Source organism: Bos grunniens, chromosome 5 (assembly GCF_055505025.1).
Source record: "Bos grunniens cultivar Pamir isolate PY7600 chromosome 5, Bosgru_T2T1.0, whole genome shotgun sequence".
NCBI lineage: Eukaryota > Metazoa > Chordata > Mammalia > Artiodactyla > Bovidae > Bos > Bos grunniens.
In genome coordinates this window covers 66,562,021-66,581,145 of record NC_141169.1, presented here as the reverse complement: position 1 = coordinate 66,581,145, position 19,125 = coordinate 66,562,021, and the positions used below count along the sequence as shown (strand labels likewise).

At 40.5% G+C, this 19,125-nt stretch overlaps 1 protein-coding gene across 2 annotated transcripts in view; it reads left to right on the top strand.

The window, feature by feature from the left end:
- GNPTAB (N-acetylglucosamine-1-phosphate transferase subunits alpha and beta) overlaps positions 1-18,433 on the top strand; it is an 84,041-nt gene extending 65,608 nt beyond the window's left edge. For both annotated transcript variants that reach the window (XM_086400973.1, XM_086400971.1), the window contains exons 14-21: positions 1,891-2,090; positions 2,310-2,529; positions 3,197-3,310; positions 6,419-6,504; positions 6,751-6,849; positions 10,467-10,634; positions 12,613-12,703; positions 17,037-18,433. In XM_086400973.1, the coding sequence (XP_086257099.1) occupies positions 1,891-2,090; positions 2,310-2,529; positions 3,197-3,310; positions 6,419-6,504; positions 6,751-6,849; positions 10,467-10,634; positions 12,613-12,703; positions 17,037-17,114 (1,056 nt within the window). In that variant the 3' untranslated portion in view covers positions 17,115-18,433. The remainder of the gene's footprint in view (positions 1-1,890; positions 2,091-2,309; positions 2,530-3,196; positions 3,311-6,418; positions 6,505-6,750; positions 6,850-10,466; positions 10,635-12,612; positions 12,704-17,036) is intronic.
- Positions 18,434-19,125: the final 692 nt, after the last annotated feature.

Sequence of the window (19,125 nt, the reverse complement as noted above, 5' to 3'; positions counted from 1 at the left end):
ATGGACAGTAGCCCACCAGACTCCTCTGTCCATGGGGTTCTCAGGCAAGAATTCTCCTCAGGCAAGAATACTGGAGTGGGTTGCCATTTCCTCCTCCAGGAATCTTCCCAATAATTCTAACAATAAAAACACCTTGTAAGGGTCTCGGCTATTGTTGTCCCCATTTTGCAGTTTCAGAAGCAGCCTTTGTGTGAGTGAGTAAGTCATCAGCCAGGGGCATACCCTGAGTTCCTAGCAGAGCAGTGATGGTATCTTATCTTCACTTGGTATGTTATTTCAAAAACCGATTTTGCATACCTTGTGCAGTCAGATCACATACTTTTCCAATAACGGAAAGCCTGAGACACAGACAAATTCACTAGCTTTCCCTATGTCACAACAGCAGATGAGTGTGAGCTGGTCCTCAGAGTTGGAGCTCTCCCTCCCTTTACCACAGCCTTCACGGTGCCTGGGGGTCCTTTGTGCATCTTGGGAGTGCCATCCCTCTGCTAACATCCAGGAGCGCAGGATGGTCAGTAGGGTCCGTGCTCTTAGAGACTCAAAGAGCAAGCTGGGAGGCCAGAACTGTGGCCGTGTGATAAGGATCCACTGAAGTGTGGGACCTTTGAAAAGTGGGGAGTAGTCAACAGACCGAGGAAAAAACCTTGTGGTCTAGGTTGGGTCATGAATAGAGCACAGCCTGAGCAGACGTTAGGCTGTAGGAGAGTGGTGAAGGGGGTGCAGTTTCATTCCTTTCATTGTCTCCAGGGTGTTTTTTGTCCCTGACACGGTAGCATTTACTAGTGGTTGAGTCCTCACTACCACCACCCTCCTTTTTTCTGAATTGTAGCACTATAAACTTGTGGTAAAAATTGAAGCAATGCAAAAAAAAAACACAAAAAAAGCAATAAAAAAGGAAAAGGCCTCCTCCTCCTCCCTTCCTTAATCTCCTTGAGACAGTCACTATGAATATGTGGCTTGGTGGGTATTCTTCAATTATTTTCCTATAGCTGTATAAACTACATAGTTTGTTTTGGAGTAGTGGAGTTATGCACACACTGCTCTGCAGTCACCTTTGATGTGGTAGTATGTGGGCAAACCGCCCTTGTTTTTTAACAGCTGTAAGTTGTTCCCAGTGTTTTGCAATTACAGATACCTAATGTTGCAATAAATATTCTTGTACATACGTCTAACTCTTGGGGAAGCTTTATTTCTGTAGGTAGAATTGCTGGGTTAAAGGGTCTAGTGTGTATAAAATACGTCCTTTTATGTTGCACCCTTTCCTCCTTTGACAAGCAGTGTGCAAGCCTGCTTGTTTCTCCACAGACTACCCAACAGCAGTTAATATCAATCTATACTCTCATGAGTTTGAGAAAACTCATGAAAACTATTTCATCTTCTGTAAAGTGTGTTCAGGTTCTTTGCCGATATTCTTTGCCCATTCAGTTTCACCTCTTGGTGGTTTTGACAGGGCTCTTTACATTTCATAGTATTAACACTGTTACATGGTGAAACCAATTTTGTATTCTAGCCTGTGTCTTCAAAACTCAAGTCCTTGCTGCTTTGATTTCACCAGTAGAAATAACTTCATATTGAAAGCACTCTCAAATGGACTGTAAATCGATTTTCTAAATGTTGCATTGTAATGGGCTGTGAAATCTCATGGTCAATGACTAGTCCCTGAAGAAAACCCTATAAACAGCTGTTGTCTGCGATACTTTCACTAAACTCGACCAGGTGACCCCTGGTCTTAGGATGCAGAAGGAGACCTGTGTAGTGCTCATTTCATTTTCCCCACACGACAGTGACTAGTTATTTCCATGCTACCTGAAGTAGTACCCCCATCTCTTGTTAACACAGGACCCTTGTGCAGTAAATGTAACACTGTGCTGGGTGGAATTCTCCTTTCAGGAAGAAGAGTCACTGAAGACACAACTGGCCTACTTTACTGACAGCAAGCACACCGGGAGGCAGCTAAAAGACACATTCGCTGATTCCCTCCGATACGTGAACAAAATTCTAAACAGCAAGTTTGGATTCACATCTCGGAAAGTCCCTGCACACATGCCTCACATGATCGACCGAATCGTGATGCAGGAACTGCAAGACATGTAAGTCTCGCTTACGTCTGAATTTTCTGCTTGTGCTCAGAGCCAGGGCAGCTTGAAGTTCACATCCTCTCTCTGCTGCATCTATGGCTCTGACACTTGATAACTAGTGTGGTGAAAGTATTATCTCAGCAGGAGGGAAGTAAGATTCTGATGCCACAAGTGTGGGGTACCATGTATATTGTAAGTATCCAGATCTCACAATGTGTTACATTTGGACAGGTTCCCTGAAGAATTTGACAAGACGTCATTTCACAAAGTGCGCCACTCCGAGGACATGCAGTTTGCCTTCTCTTATTTTTATTATCTCATGAGTGCAGTTCAGCCGCTGAACATATCGCAAGTTTTTGATGAAATTGACACAGACCAATCTGGCATCCTGTCTGACAGAGAAATCCGCACGCTGGCCACCAGAATTCATGACTTGCCTTTAAGTTTGCAGGTATTGTAATTTTATACCCCCCCCCCCCAATTTTGTGACATTTTAAATGAAACTTTTAAGTTTGATACCTTCTCTTTCCCCTGCATACTTCAGTGTAATGCAAGTACAAGTAAACGAGGGTGTTCACAACTAGTCCATTTTTAATGCCAGGATTAAAATCAGTTTTGAAGTTTGTGTTTCATAGGATGACTTTTTTTAAGACTTTCATTAGGGATTGCTATAGTATTGTGTGGAGAAGAGGCAGACCATAACTGCATAGAAGATTCTCATGACAGGTTCATCCAGGGGCTTCAGATGTGGCTGAGTGGAGCCCTCAGCCAGACCCGTGGTGTTGCAGAGTCCCCTCTGCCTTGGCATCCTCTAGTCCCAGGAGTGGGACACTCAGGAATAAGGGGCACCAAGAGGATTCCAGCTGGAGGACACCCATCTGGTGATCCCCTGGCTCACCTAGTATCAGAGGGGCCTCCCGGTCCTGTACGTTCCACTTTGAGGCAAAGATGAGTTGTTTGTATTGTCTCATTCTGCTCTTTTTAGTGGGTCTTTTAGAATCATACAGTCAAACTCTCTTTGAAGGTAGCACTTACACTTTGGTGACTTTAACATATTTTTAAAACCACAAGCATTACTTGTATGTAGAAGGTTTATGCTTTTATTTTTGCTTTGTTAGGATTTAACAGGTCTGGAACACATGTTAATAAATTGTTCGAAAATGCTTCCTGCTAATATCACTCAGCTAAACAACATCCCACCAACTCAGGAAGCATACTATGATCCGAATCTGGTGAGTGATATGGGTTCATTTATGTAAAACAGAGTCCATCCTTATTGGGTGTTACTATCATTTCTGTACAGCACTTCAAAAACTAGAAGCTGGCTCTCTGTTTATAGGTCTGGTAGAAATCAGTAGCACCAATAATCTATAATAATTTATATTTTTCTTTGGAATATCTTTTTTTCCTCCCTAATGGTTTAAGCTAATATTGAGATTACTTGCTTATGTTCTATAAGCAGACAACCTTTTACTAAGGATGGCAGAAGGTAACCCTGGAGTATACTCATTGCTTAGGAGAGCAATCCTGTTAAACATTAACCAAGGAAATACTCAGGCTTCCCTGATAGCTCAGTGGGTAAAGAATCTGCCTGCAATGCAGGAGACCCCGGTTTGATTCCTAGGTCGGGAAGATCCCCTGGAGAAGAAAAAGGCTACCCACTCCAGTATTCTGGCCTACTCATCAAATTGAACCCCATCTTTCCTCAAAGCTAAGTTGCTTTGATGATGGATCTTACCAGTAGGGTCAGTAGATGATCTGCACACAAATGTATTAGAGTGCCACTTGGCTGAAATGGTTGGAAGACTTTGTTGATTGTAAGAAGCATCCCAGTTTCAAAGAAATGAAAATGTAAAAAAAAAAAAATCTGCATTTAGAATTGATGGAACAAGGATATAATACAGCCATTTATGTGATGCTTACAGTTAATTTTACTCATACACACACACACACACACACACACAAATACACACACATGGAAAAAATGTTTACAAAATAGGTGGTGGGTTAAATCATAGGTAGTTTTCTTTTAAAATCGTATAGTCTTTTGTATCTGGCTTATTTTTTTTTACTGGTAGTTCTTAATATCTTTTTTCACACTAGTATTTTCATATTTTCTGTAATGAATAGATAACTTTCATAATCAAAATAATGTTTTTTCAAACCTAAGTAATTTTTTTGTTTTTTAATTTAAAAAATTCTTTTTGGCCACATAGCATGCAGGATCTTAGTTCCCCAACCAGGCATTGAACCTGTGTCCCCTGTGTTGGGAGCGTGGGAATCTTAACCACTGGACCACAAGGGAAGTCCAAAATAACACATGTTTTTAAAAACTGACCACCTTGCACATGTTCAAGCCCTATAATTATCTGGAGACAAGATGTTTGTAAATGAATGTAGAGAAGAGTAACGTAATCACTCTTCTAATCAGTTACAAGTAACTCTAATAATCAGTTACAAGTCTGATTTCTGAAAGAAGGCAGTCATTCGTTTCGCATTCACTGCACACAGCAGGGATGGTGTGTCTCAGGGCCTAGGGAAGCCCACCCATGACGAGACATGTGAGGGGCACCTTGACAGCTGTTGGAATATGCAGACAAGCTGTACGTATTGCTGGTTGTGTGTTGGTCAGTCCAGCTTATGACATGGGTTGGTGTATAGATATGTGTCACTGAAAGCCAGCTTTCTAAATATTCTAAACTATGAAGTCAATAAAACTGAGGTAAGGTGTAAGACCTGGTGGCAGCCTAAGGGAGTTTGCTTTAGTGGGGTGAACAGGCAAAAATCAGCAGCCAGGGTCTGAGACCAGCTCCGGTTGTGGGCCCTCGGGAGGCCTGGCTGATAACAGATCAGCAGCTTGTCTCGTGAGGCGCAACAGATTCTCTGGGATGTTGGGCCCGTACAGTGAAAAGTGGTCTATAAAACCCAGACTGTTACACACGTTAGTAGTTCTTTACAAGTGTGTTCTTAAAGATTAAAGGCACATTTGTAATCATTGTAGGTGTTTTCCCTGCCTCTTGAGAGAACAGAATCACAGTTGAAAAGAAGAAATTAGGTTGTGTAGACTAAAAGACATTCTTTCAAACAGTGATAGTTTTTTTCTGTTTTCCCCACATTTGGAATTACCCCCAACAAAGCTAATATAATCAACTCTGAATCATCTGGATATCAATATCCTGGTTTAAAAACACCCTTTATTATGTGTCAAGATAACTGAAGTTCTCTCAAAGATCTGGGTACACCCTTTTCCCAGGAGGGGGACAGTGAGCTATGAGTTCCAGGCTGTCCTGATTTGTCCCTTCTGGTATCTTCTTGGTGGGCAATCCCAGAGCATTGACGAGAGGAGGAAGTGTGCTGGGCTCCTAAACCATGTCCCCTCAGCCTGTCCCCCGGACCAGGCCTCTCTGGTCTTCACTGTCCTCAGGACCACCTTGAGATTGTGTTGACAGGTTGCCTTAGAGGCCACTGAAGTCACCCCAGGTGTAGCCTGCCTTGGCACTCACTCCAAACTTGTCTTTTCACCACCTTTTATTTCCACGTCCGTCTTTTAACTTTTCTTTCTTTCCTTCTCTATAAACTTTGGCTTCCTAGTAAGACTGTAGAATTGCCAATCCCCTGTACTTATATAGAACTTACTGAAGCATATTCTTTTCTAAGGAAGATGATCTATGCAGTTATTCGTCTTGCCCTTTTATAGGCATGATGAAAGGTTATTGAGGGATTTTAGCATGTTGGGTTTTTTTTTTTTTTTTTTTTTAAGAAATACATACATATTCATTTATTAGCAGAGTATTTTATTATTTTACCAAATAATCTGGCATAAGGTTTACAATCAGCAAATATCCTTTGAGTGCTAAGAATTAAGTAGGGGCTGCTTTGCTCACAGTTACAGGTCAGTCTTGAGGCAGATAACTGTTGAGTACAAGCACTAGCGATAGTGGCAGCATTGGCTGACATTACTTGAATGAACTCTTAGCCAGATGTTGACTTCATTTCTGTAATTACCTGTAATTACGCACAGGATAAAGTATTTTCTAATTAGACTATAAGAATGATAGCTTGGCCTATGAGTATTGTTATAGACCAGTCCATTAGTTTGTTAGAAATTCATTTTCTTTCTGAAAAAATTAAAACTTTATTTAAAAAATAGACAATTAGTATGTGGGCCATAGTATGCCAATTTGATTTTTTTTTTTAATATTGCATTAAAATACTCATCTTGATTACTGATTCATCTTGGTTCATCTTTTCATGTGCCCTTAAAACTTGCACTTGAGATGAATGCTTCCCTTGCCTCACCCCAGGCTTTGCCCTGATGTAATGTCTGTGTTTTCTCACAGCCACCAGTCACTAAAAGTCTAGTAACCAACTGTAAACCAGTAACTGATAAAATCCACAAAGCATATAAGGACAAAAACAAATACAGGTAAATACTGTATACATTTTCTCTTTAATTTAAGAATAATTATGAGTGTGGTATTTTCATAATTTTACCATAGTTTATCTATTAACCATCCTTTGAAATTTATATGTGATTTTTCTCTTTAGTAATATGGAAAGATTAAGTCATCCTGAGAATGTTGGTTCTTTAAAGTTTTATAAAACTTTCTTATTGAAATTTTGTTTTACATATTCATATACATATTTACACTCATTATGTTTTGATAATTAGGTTTGAAATCATGGGAGAAGAAGAAATTGCTTTTAAGATGATTCGTACCAATGTTTCTCATGTAGTTGGCCAGTTGGATGATATAAGAAAAAACCCCAGGTACTGTTTTGTTTTGAATTTAGAACATTTTAGGTTCATAGAACAATTGGATAGAATGGACAGAGAATTCCCATAACTTTGAAAATATCTTTAATCATGCAAGTAAACATGAAAAAAAAGGCAGCAGTACTAGAGAGAAAGGAGCGCCTTAGTTTTGTTTGGAGCAGATGGAAACCTCTAATGGTGGTGGTAATGTTTGAATTAAGAGATGGGAATTGTGAGTTGAGATCGGCCCCCCATGCACAGGGATTGGCATGGATATCTCTGAGTCCAGCGACATGACTGTTCAGCGAGGCTGAGGGTTAACTGCGTTGTCGGGGAGGTGAGGCCACATGACTGGGACTCTTAGAAATTTCGATTTTTCTATTTCTTTTATAGTAAAAAAAAAAAATATTTCTGTTACAGAAAATAGATTTCTATTTTTAGAAATAGGGGGTTCCAGAGAAATTGTTGTGATTAGACCTGTCTTTGCAATTCAAAGGAAAGTTCAAATTAGCTTCTGAGGAAAAAGGAATGCTACCATAGTTGTGAAAATTAATCCAGCAAACTGCAGTCATTCTTTGGGAATGAATGAAGTGTTCAGCTTTACATAGCCCTGAAAATTTCCAGCCTCACCTCCAACAGTTGCCCTAGTTTGATAAAATTGGTTAAAATCTGCATTTTGAGTTTTGAATTTCAATGGGAAATAGAAGTAGTTTCTTGAGAAAGGGCCATTGATACGTGAAGTTGAATGTTTTCATCTGAGTCTTTTAAATGCTTTTGGAAGTTTTCAGTTGCCCCCTCATATACATTATGATTTTAATTATACATGATCAGAAGTGTAAAATTTCCAGGCATTTTAAAGCCAGGGAATTTTTCCTTAAAATTTCATTCTTGTTTCTTTTGGGGGGTGGGGGGAGGTATAGAATTTTAAGAAAAATGAAAATGTTTAACACTTACATAGTATACTCATAAAATATTTTATTTCCTACAAAATAACATTTCCCACAAGCTAAAAAAACAAAGTCATAATAATTAAGAACCACCCAGTTGGCAGCTTTTTGTATATGCTCTTCCCTCTGTTCAGAATGCCCTGCTCTAAAACCTTAGGAGCCAGTTTTGATACTTGCTTTTTGCTTCCCCCATCCTGTTAATGTGCTCACTCAGTCATAGGTTATCTGTAGTAAAACCAAGTGAGAACTTAGTGTTTTTAGTTGTACCCTATACGTTCATGTCCTGTGCTAGTTTAAAAGTCATTGGGTGAGCAAATTCACAGACATCTTCATGTAACTTAAAGGGTTCAGGTTTTGCTAAGAAGATCCAAGTCAAGACAGGCTTTTCCAGCATTGTCTGCTAGGCTCAGATCCCTCCCATGGACCTGAACACATTTTATCATTTTAGCTCTTCTGTTTTACTTTTCTGAGGCTCACTTTAAAGTCAGGAGTGGAAAACCTGCCTTCTGATGACTGGTGTTAAGGACAGGTTTATCGAATTAACAGGGAATCTGGGAGAGTATCTGGGCTCTGCTGCCCTCCTTATGTCGCTTCATCCCCAGGGTGGAGGCAGGCCTGCACCACAGTTCTTATGTCCCTGCAGACACAGCCATGTCCTGAGTCAGGTGAGGTTGCCTCCCTTTGAGTCAGTTCACAGGGGCAGAAATACTGAGCAAAGTGCAAGTTCTTTTGGGAAAGAGAGGGAGTGTGTGCTGGGTACCCAACATGGTCTTCTTTGGTTACCCTGTATCCACACATTCTCTTTGTTTCATACCCATACTTTTCTTCTTTACATTTTCCCAGCTGTTGGAAAAATTTTGAAGATACAGAAAGACTGAAAACAATAGTACATTAAACTCAGATTCTTAAATTTTTAGTGTTTTGTTATGTCTGATCTCTCACTTCATCTCTATACAGACTAACACACACACAGGTTTGGTTTTTCCTTTGTTTGCTGGACCATTTGAAAATTAGTTGCAGACAACGATACGCTAATTTACCCTCATTATCATAGCATAGGTCTTTTAAACAAAGTCATTCTCGTTTATACCATAGGACTGTTCACACATATCCAAAAACCTTAATACCAACTAAATAATACCATTGAATAGATGGTCTATACTCAAATTTCCTGAGGTGCCTCCAAAGGCCCTTTTTAGCTGTTCTTTGTTTTTAGTCTAGGAAGCAGTCAGGGCTCCTGCACTGTATCTGGTGGACATAACTCTTTAATATCCCTTAATCAAAAGCATTCCCCAAGTTTAAAGAAGAGATAGGGCCATGAACTTTCACTTACTCATCACTCATCTTCAGTAAGAAGCAACTAGTTGATCTTGTTTCATCTGAACACACCCACTCCTTCACTACTACTTCCCAGTTATTTTAAAATAAATTTCAGTCACTGTATCCTTTTTTTTTTTGTAAAATTTTCAGTATATGTCTCTAAATTAAAAGGATTTTTTGAAAATAACCATAATACCATTATTTATTCCTTAACATGATAACCTATCTGGCCCCTGTACACGTTTTCCCCCCATTGTCTTTTACAAGCGTTTATGTTTTTAACTTTGTTGGCTTGAAATGGTATCAAGTACATTCATTACAATTATGTCTATAGGTTCCCCCATCTCTCTCTCTCTCTCTTTTTAATCCATATGCATTTTTGCATGTGCATTGGTATAGAGCTGTCTGCCAATGCAGGAGACGTAAGAGACACGGGTTCAATCCCTGGGCCAGGAAGATCCCCTGGAGGAAGGCATGGCAACCCACTCCAATATTCTTGCCTGGAGAATGCCATGGACAGAAGAGCCCGGCAGGCTGCAGTCCATGGGGTCACAGAACCCAACACAACTGAAGAAACTTAAAATGCACGCACATGAAGAAATCAGATTACACATTCTGTAGATTTCCTGAACCTTGAACATTTCTTATCGTCTCCCAGTTATCTAATGTGTTCCTGTGTCTTCTGTATTTCCTTTTGGTGGCAGGATCTGAGGACTTTATTATACTTGATAAAATTGTAAAAACAAAATTTAAATGTAATTCAAAAGTGGTGTTATCTCTACCATTTTAATGGGCCCTCAACTTATTGACTTTTGCCTCGAAGGAACTTGAAACAAGTTGGGAAGCACCACTGTAATTTACTTTTTGCTGAAACTCATCATACAGCCTAGTTGGAGACATGTCAATATTAAGAAGTTATCAACCTCATAAAATCTGTAGCTATAAGGAACCATCTCTATCTCAGCTGTCTACATGACTGTTCTTAGTAATGTAATTCTGTCAGTTCAGAGAACTCAGTTGTAGACACTTACTAGTTTTTCCCTGGATGTTAACAGAATGCTTCAGTCAGTTAACACTAAACTGGGCACGTGCCAACCCCAAACAGCAATTAAAATAATGTATTCCTATAGCTAGAAGGCATATTCAAAATTATCTATCATCCCTAGTTCTTTTTGTTTTATAGGAGAGAAATATCTCAGGAAAAATTTTACAGACTGTTATTCCCCAGAGAATCATATCAGTAAATGCCACAACTTGGGACATAAGTCCATTTAAAACATATTCCAAATCCACACTTCTTGTTTTGTTAGGTAAGGATTATCCTCATGAGAACCAATAACAACCCTGGGTCTCTGTTGTCTCCAGGAAGTTTGTCTGTCTGAATGACAACATTGACCACAATCATAAAGATGCCCAGACAGTGAAGGCTGTTCTCAGGGACTTCTACGAATCCATGTTCCCCATCCCATCCCAGTTTGAGCTGCCAAGGGAGTATCGAAACCGTTTCCTTCATATGCATGAGCTGCAGGAATGGTAAGTGTCCATGTTTCAAATACATGTATGTTTTTCTTCTTTAGAGTGATGAAGTTTCTTTACTGTGTTATTTTCTCTAATTTCTTTGTAAAAAGACATGTATAGTTTTTATTGATCTAACTGGTCCAGTACATCTGCTGAGCTTTATTCATCATCATTGCCCTCAGAGTGGCTTCCCTGTTTCTTGAGTACCTGCTGTACAGCCGACACTGTGCTGGGCAGTATGTTTACTCTTTACAATAAAAAGTGCTACTCTGACCACCACAGATGAGATGAGAGTTAGGAATAGAAGTGAGTGATTTTCTCTCGGAGCTGGTTGTTGGTCCTCTTAATGTAGGAAACGGGAGGAAGAACAGTACAGGGCAGGTGCCATTTGGAATCTGTGGCTTGGGTTGGAGACACCCCCTACCAGGCGCTGTGAATGACTCTGGAACTCAGCAGAGGCTGTTAGCATATCTTATAAGCCTTATGTTAAGCATTTATTTAATCTTCATAAAAAATTATTATTTCCAAATTACAGACGAGAAACCTGCCATACTTCCCCATGCGCCATGCACCCCCAACCCCGCCCCACCTTTATCCTTACTGTCCTCTCATCTAGTCTGATTCCATCCTCAGTGTCTCTTAATGTTGCTTGTTTCCTTCCATCCTCGCTGCCCTCATCCAGCCCTCATTCTTTCCTTTGCCTGGACTAACTGGACTGCCTGCCTCTGGTCACCTGCTTGTGACAGCCATCCTTCAAATAGCCACCCCGATTGTGACACACGTGTGCACACACATATACGCTATATATCATCCCCCTTCCCATTAGAGCATTGTGTCCAACCCACAGTGTGTGGTTTTCCCGAACAACTGCAGTCCACACCCACCTGCTTTTTCTTGGCTGCACATCGCTGTGTCCTCCAGGCCAGACTGGACTCAGCTCTGCAGGGCCTGGGTTTCCCCTCTACTCATGCTCCTCCCCTTTCTCAGCCACAGGCTTTCCTGCCGCACTTCAAGGCTTAAATGAAGTGTCACCATCTGTTTGATGCACTCATTTCACTGTTTCTCTGCAAGACTGCTTTTGATAATAGGTATCTCTGTCCACCTTGTGTGGTGGCTGGTTATCTGCACATCAGCACCTCCCCAGGTTCACAGGTGCTTTAGAGCAGGGACCTCTACTCATCACCTGTCTATCGACAGGAAGTGTTACTGGGTGATTGCATGAATAAATGTGCTGTGCTGTGCTTAGTTGCTCAGTCGTGTCTGATTCTTTGTGACCCCATGGACTGCAGCCCACCAGGCCCCTCTGTCCCTGGGGATTCTCCAGGCAAGAATACTAGAGTGGGTTGCCATGCCCTCCTCCAGGGGATCTTCCCAACCCAGGGACCAAACCCAGGTCTTCCGCATTGCAGGCAGATTCTTTACCGACTGAACCACCAGGGAAGCCCTAATTCAATATGACAGTCAAATTGCACACACTCTAACATCAGTTTGAATAGCAGACATGAAGATCTTAGCTCCAAAAACTTCTTTTAGGGTCAAGAAAGAGCAGGTCCAAGCTCAATACCTATGAGACTTGAGACATGGCCCAAAATTCTGCTTGCAGCTGCCAGGTGATGTGTCCACTAACAGCTGAAGTGCAAGCACTTCACTTGAGCTCTATTAGAGGCATTTTAACGGTCCAGCAGTGTTGAGAGCGGAGGCCAGGTGCTCAAGCCACTGTGTGGTGGTGGCCAGCCTTGCCAAGCTGGCTGGAACTGTTACTGATTCAAATATTTACTGTAACAATGAAAAACCTGAACTCACATGGGAAATGTATAATTATGTTAACGTTTTAGAATTGCCTTCAGACATTGTTTTTGAGTTCCACAACATTGTTTTTGTTAAGCTAGTATAGTTTGCTAAACTAGTAAATACTATATAGTTAGTTTTACTAGCTAATGATAGTTAAACCTTACACAGAACTACATATTTGCTTTCTTTTTTCTATGAACAGGAGGGCGTATCGAGACAAATTGAAGTTCTGGACTCATTGTGTGCTAGCAACATTGATTATGTTTACTGTATTCTCATTTTTTGCTGAACAGGTAAGTTTTATCAATTTTATGTGGATGTCAATTTCTTGGCATCTAATTTTTTTTTTTAAGAAAATGATATAAATTCATAACAAGAAAATGTTTATTTCTGTTATTGGCTTATAGCTCATATGTCAAATATTTCATAATATTCAGGCAGCAGTCATAACTGCCTTTTTTTTTTTTTTTGAGGATTGAACATGTTTATTATGATAGCAATTATCCCTATATTGATTCAAGGAAATCCCTATCAAAATCCCAGCAAACTATTTTGCAGAAATTGACAAATCCATTATAAAATGTACATGGAATTACAAAGAACCTGGAATAATCAAAATACTTTTTTAAAAAAGAAGAATAAAGTTGGAATATTTAGATTTCTTAATTTTAAGAATTACTACAAAACTACAATAATAATAAGAGTTTTATATTGATGAAAAGATAGACACATAAATCAATAAATGGAATAGAGAATTCAGAAATAAACCTATACATACACGATCAAATAATTCTTGACAAAAGTGCCAAAATGATTCACAAGGCAAGAAAAATCTTTTCAATAAGTACTGCCATATCAACTAGGTATAGACATAGGGAAAAAAAAAATGAATATCAATCCTCATCTCACACCACACACAGATGCTAACACAAAATACTGGATCACAGACCTAAATGTAAGACCTTAAAGTATAAACATTATCAAAAACATATAGGAGAAAACCTTCATGATCTTGTAATAGGCAAAGGCTTTTTAATACTCACAAAGCATAAATTACCAAAGAAAGAAATCGATAGACTGAACTTTTTCAAATTTAAAAGTTTCTGCTCTTCAAAAGCGGAGAAGGCCATGGCAACCCACTCCAGTACTCTTGCCTGGAAAATCCCATGGACGGGGGAGCCTGGTAGGCTGCAGTCCATGGGGTTGCCAAGAGTCGGACACGACTGAGCGACCTCACCTTCACTTTTCACTTTCCTGCATTGGAGAAGGAAATGGCAACCTACTCCAGTGTTCTTGCCTGGAGAATCCCAGGGACGGGGGAGCCTGGTGGGCTGCAGTCCATGGGGTTGCCAAGAGTCGGACACGACTGAGCGACCTCACCTTCACTTTTCACTTTCCTGCATTGGAGAAGGAAATGGCAACCTACTCCAGTGTTCTTGCCTGGAAAATCCCATGGACGGGGGAGCCCGGTAGGCTGCAGTCCATGGGGTTGCCAAGAGTCGGACACGACTGAGCGACCTCACCTTCACTTTTCACTTTCCTGCATTGGAGAAGGAAATGGCAACCTACTCCAGTGTTCTTGCCTGGAGAATCCCAGGGACGGGGGAGCCTGGTGGGCTGCCGTCTCTGGGGTCGCACAGAGTCGGACACGAGTGAAGTGACTTAGCAGCAGCAGCAGCAGCAGCTCTTCAAAAGAAGCAGTTAAATGTGCAAATACAAGAAAATATTTACAATCCATATAAAAGGTCTGTATCCAAAGTATATAAAAAATTCTTATAAATCAATATCAAGACAGCCTACTTTTAAAAGTGGATGAAAGATGTGAACAAGCATTTCACTAAATATGACATTCAAATAGCCAGTAAGCACATGGTAAGGTATTCAACATCATAATTCATCAGGAAAATGAAAATCAAAACCACAGTGAAGTTTTACCCACCCATTAGAATGACTAAAATTTAAAAGCCTGACCATATCTAGTGCTGGAAGGGATGTTGAAACCTGGAACTCTGATACACTGTTGACAGAACGCAAAAGTACAACAGCTTTGGAAAACAATTTGAAATGATCAAACAACCAGCCATTCCACTTTTAGATATTTACCAAAATGAAATGAAAACAAGTGTCTTTGCAAAGGCTTAAACATGTTCACTGCAACTTTTTTGGTAATTGCCCAGAATTAGAATCAACCCAAAAGTCCATCAACAAGTGAATGGGTAAACAAGTTATAGATATAACTGACTTTTTAAAATCTATCTTCTAAACCTATTACCAGTATTCTTTGTTCGTGGAGTTCAGTAAATAGAGCTTTCCAGTTTTAGCCTGAGGTCTACAAGTCAAACTATTGTAAACCAAAAAAACCACCCAGAATCTGCATCTGATACTAATTTTTTGTGGGTCTCCAATCTTCTTTCTTTTAATCTTTCTAAAAGAGCCCACAGTGTCTTGATCTGCAGGCCTCCCCCAGTTCTGCCGGTGGCGCCTGGCTTGCGCGCCAGGCCATCCTCTCCCGTCTACGTTTCTTCCTTGAATTGCTGGCAGTTCTTCCCCAGGCAGGCAAGCACACAGCCTCCTTCACGGGACAGTCTGGAAGTAAGAGGGAGATTTGTGAGGTCAAAAGAGGAATAAGAGAATCCTCTTCAGGCTACAGCAGATGTGAAATTCTCAGAAAGAAGAAGGATTCAAGGAAGAGGGAATAGTGTCAGGCTGTCCTGACCTGTGCCAGGCAGGTGAACCCACCTCGGCCTCCTTCCTGGTGATTCTGGAGTGAGGCTTATCTGGCGGTCACGGTGGGATGTTTTCACTGAGTTTACTTACACTGAGGAGGCAGCGGCGGCCTGAGAACTGAGAGCTTTAGGATAAACACTCCCAGGCTTCCTGCTGTGGATGGAAGGAAACTCAGGAAAGAAAGGTCTGGCAGGCAAGCAGTTTCACCTTTGTCCACCTTCCAGGGAATAGAAACGTCCTCTTGATTGTGTTGCCATTGTTCTTGGCAAGTAAAAATCTTAGGAAGAAATCTTGTGCTGTGCCTGCTTTTAGAAGAGAGTCCAGTGAGGAGCCTGTGGGTCAGCTGTGTGCTGGCTGAAAGGAGCAGCTGGAGGCCGTGGAAGGAACAAGAGGGTCTTTGCTTACTGTTGTTTTTACCAGCAGGAGGAAGGGGAAAGGAAGAATAAATCCCCTCTCCTCCCTGGCACCTTGTTCTTTACCAGCTTGAATCAAATTCCTTACCTTCTCCCATACTCACAAACAAGCCAAGGCTGCTCCTTCCTCTGCCCAGGAATCCAGCTCGTCCAGAACACTGTAGTCCATGCTTGGGCACACCCCGCTCTCACCTCAAGATGGAGGATTAGAAATTGAAACCGTAAAGAACACATTTTTCTCATTGAAACTTTCTTCTAACAGTGGTCAGGTTTTCTATTTCAGATGTATCATGGATAAACTGTTTCTGTTAGAAGTATTTATTCCAAGTTCGAATCTACAAAGTCACAGATGAACTTTTGCATTTCAGCCTATTAATAAACTTGAAAATACAGGTAATGCCCAATGATTGTTGATATGGTTACTAAGTACAGGAAAACAATGATGATAGAACTCTTAGGAAAACAATTAAAATTCTAGCTTACACGTGCTCAGTTCAGTTGTTCAGTCGTGTCTGACTCTTTGTGACCCCATGAATTGCAGCACGCTGGGCCTCCCTGTCCATCACCAACTCCCGGAGTTCACTCAAACTCATGTCCATTGAGTCGATAATGCCATCTAGCCATCTCATCTTCTGTCGTCCCCTTCTCCTCCTGCCCCCAATCCCTCCCAGCACCAGAGTCTTTTCCAATGAGTCAACTCTTCGCATAAGGTGGTCAAAGTATTGGAATTTCAGCTTTAGCATCAGTCCTTCCAAAGAACACCCAGGACTGATCTCCTTTAGAATGGACTGGTTGGATCTCCTTGCAGTCCAAGGGACTCTCAAGAGTCTTCTCCAACACCACAGTTCAAAAGCATCAATTCTTTGGCTCTCAGCTTTCTTTACAGTCCAACTCTCACATCCATACATGATCACTGGAAAAACCATAGCCTTGACTAGATGGACCTTTGTTGGCAAAGTAATGTCTCTGCTTTTGAATATGCTGTCTAGGTTGGTCATAACTTTCCTTCCACGGAGTAAGCGTCTTTTAAATTTCATGGCTGCAGTCACCATCTGCAGTGATTTTGGAGCCCCAAAAAATGAAGTCTGACACTGTTTCCACTGTTTCCCCATCTATTTCCCATGAAGTGATGACACGTGTAGTTGTTTTCAAACCCAGAGACAGTATCTTAATAGGTGAAGAAGAGTCAGTGTCCTTCAGTGGAAAGACTTGACAGACATCTTGAAAATAAATACGTGTGGTAATTGTTATATAAAAATATGTAGTTTTTATAGGTCTTAAAGAAAAAGAAACAGGAATAAATAATTTGAACCATATAAAAAGCCATCAGTTTTGTTTTGAGGGGAGGAATGATGGAGCCACGTTTGCCGTCTGTTCTTTATGTATAGGACTAGGGAAAAGATTAAGGTCATATGACACTCAGCAAGAAAGTTAAAGTTTGTCAACCTGGAGAATTACAATTTATCTTCTGTCTTTCATCCTTTAGTTAATTGCACTTAAGCGGAAGATATTTCCCAGAAGGAGGATACACAAAGAAGCGAGTCCTGATCGAATCAGGGTATAAAAGATCTCCATCAGAAAATCTACCTCAGCATTCACTGAGCATTTGAAAACTCGGCATCAGAGATGTCTTCGTGACGTGATGCTCAGCCAGCTTGGCCTGCAGAAGGGAAAACACCCAGTACAGTACTTCTGGCGTGAACATAGCCTGCTGACCAGGAACTGCTTAGCCCACACAGAGAAGACTTGAGTGTTGAGCAGCTCTGGTTTTACTTCTAAAACATTTGCTCATGGACCTGTCTGTCATTCTTGAAATGAAGTAGCTCACAGATGAGAGACAGAGGTCGCTATGGGAACTGAGCAGCTAGCTAAAATGAGATGCCTAAGCCACCTTGAGTGCTGTTGCTAAGAGTCCCCTGTCTTTTGCATTCCAAAGCTTTTTGTTGTGGTTTTACCTTTTTTTTGGGGGGGGGGGGGGTTCTTTTTTCCCATCTCTCATTTTTAAAGTAGCTACTAAGTTAAGTTATTCTTCCTTTCAAAAACAATGAATTAGGATGTGTAACATGTTTTTATAGATATTATTTAAATAATGCAGCAGTAACACATCCTATTGACAATATCTAAATTATAAATTTTATTAACATTGAAGACTATGTGATCTTAACCTACTTGCCATGACTTATGAACTCAATGACAGACATCTGATATTTGTACTTGTTTTCTTCAGCCCCTAAGAATACTGTGATTTTATGTGGAGACCTGATTACAAAGGGCTAGAGTTAAGTAGCAGAGCTACTTCCTAGATGTAATTATGTTTTGAAGATGTACATATTGAAAAAGAAGTGCCTCATTTTAGAAATGAGTAGTGCTGATGGTACTGGCACATAACAGTGGTGTCTTCTTTTAAATACTCACCAGTATATTCCAGTAGCTGTCTCTCAGTCAGCTTCATGTAATGCAGGGTCAGGAAACTTTTTCTTTAAAATGCCACAGAGAGTAAATACTTGCCGGCCACATGGGTCTGTGTTGCATATTCTTTGTTTAGTTTAGCTTTTGTTTTAATAATCTTTTTAAAATGTCAAAACCATGTCTAACTTGCAGCTGTACAAAACAGGCCATAGGCCATGATACAGAATTAGTATTCTCATGTGTAAGTAAGCTTTGACGTTCAGCCGTGTTTTATGTCATTGTACTGTGGATTTATGAAGACCAGATTCCATGGGTCCTTTTTGAACTCTTGACAGGTATTTTAGATCATGATCTTAACAGTATTCTTTCAAAATGGCATACACATTTTGTAAAAAGAATGTGTAAATAACTTGTGTTTGTGCTGTAAGAGTTACATATTTCAAAAACTGAAGTCTCATAAAAACTTAAATTTTATCTGATGCTTTAATTTTTTTTTTTTTGCAGGTTGCTTGTCCTTTAGTTAGTTTTGATCACAGAGACTCTCCCAATTTTGCATAAAATCCTCTTGATACTGATACAGTATTACGGCATAAAAGATTCAAAGTGCCACTAGACCTAAGGACCAATTCTTTTAACCATAAACCATGGTGCTGGGTAATGTTTGAATGGGAACATTTGATATGGATGGTCAGATGAAAGATACCAAAATGTCGTGATGCTTTAATTTTTAATCTTTGAGGAGTGAGTTTATCTAGATTCAGCAATCATCTGAGTGCTTACATGGCATGTCAGGGGCTTCCCAGGTGGCTCAGTGGTAAAGAATCCGTCTGCAATGCAGGAGACGCAGGTTTGATTCCTGGGTGGGAAAGAACCCCTGGAGAAGAAAATGGCAACTCACTCCAGTATTCTTGCCTGGAAAATCGCAGGGTCAGAGGAGCCTGGTGGACTGTAGTCCATCGGGTTAGAAAAGAGTTGGACATGACTTAGCGACTAAACATTAAGTGGAAGTTAAGTTTCCACAACTGAAATTAAGTGGAAAATGGTGTAAGGACAGGTTGGTAGTATTACTGCCTGGAGAATGTCATTATATGGGGGAAAGTGAAAGTGAAATCTCTCAGTCATGTCTGACTCTTTGCGACCCTTGTAGCCCACCAGGCTCCTCGGTC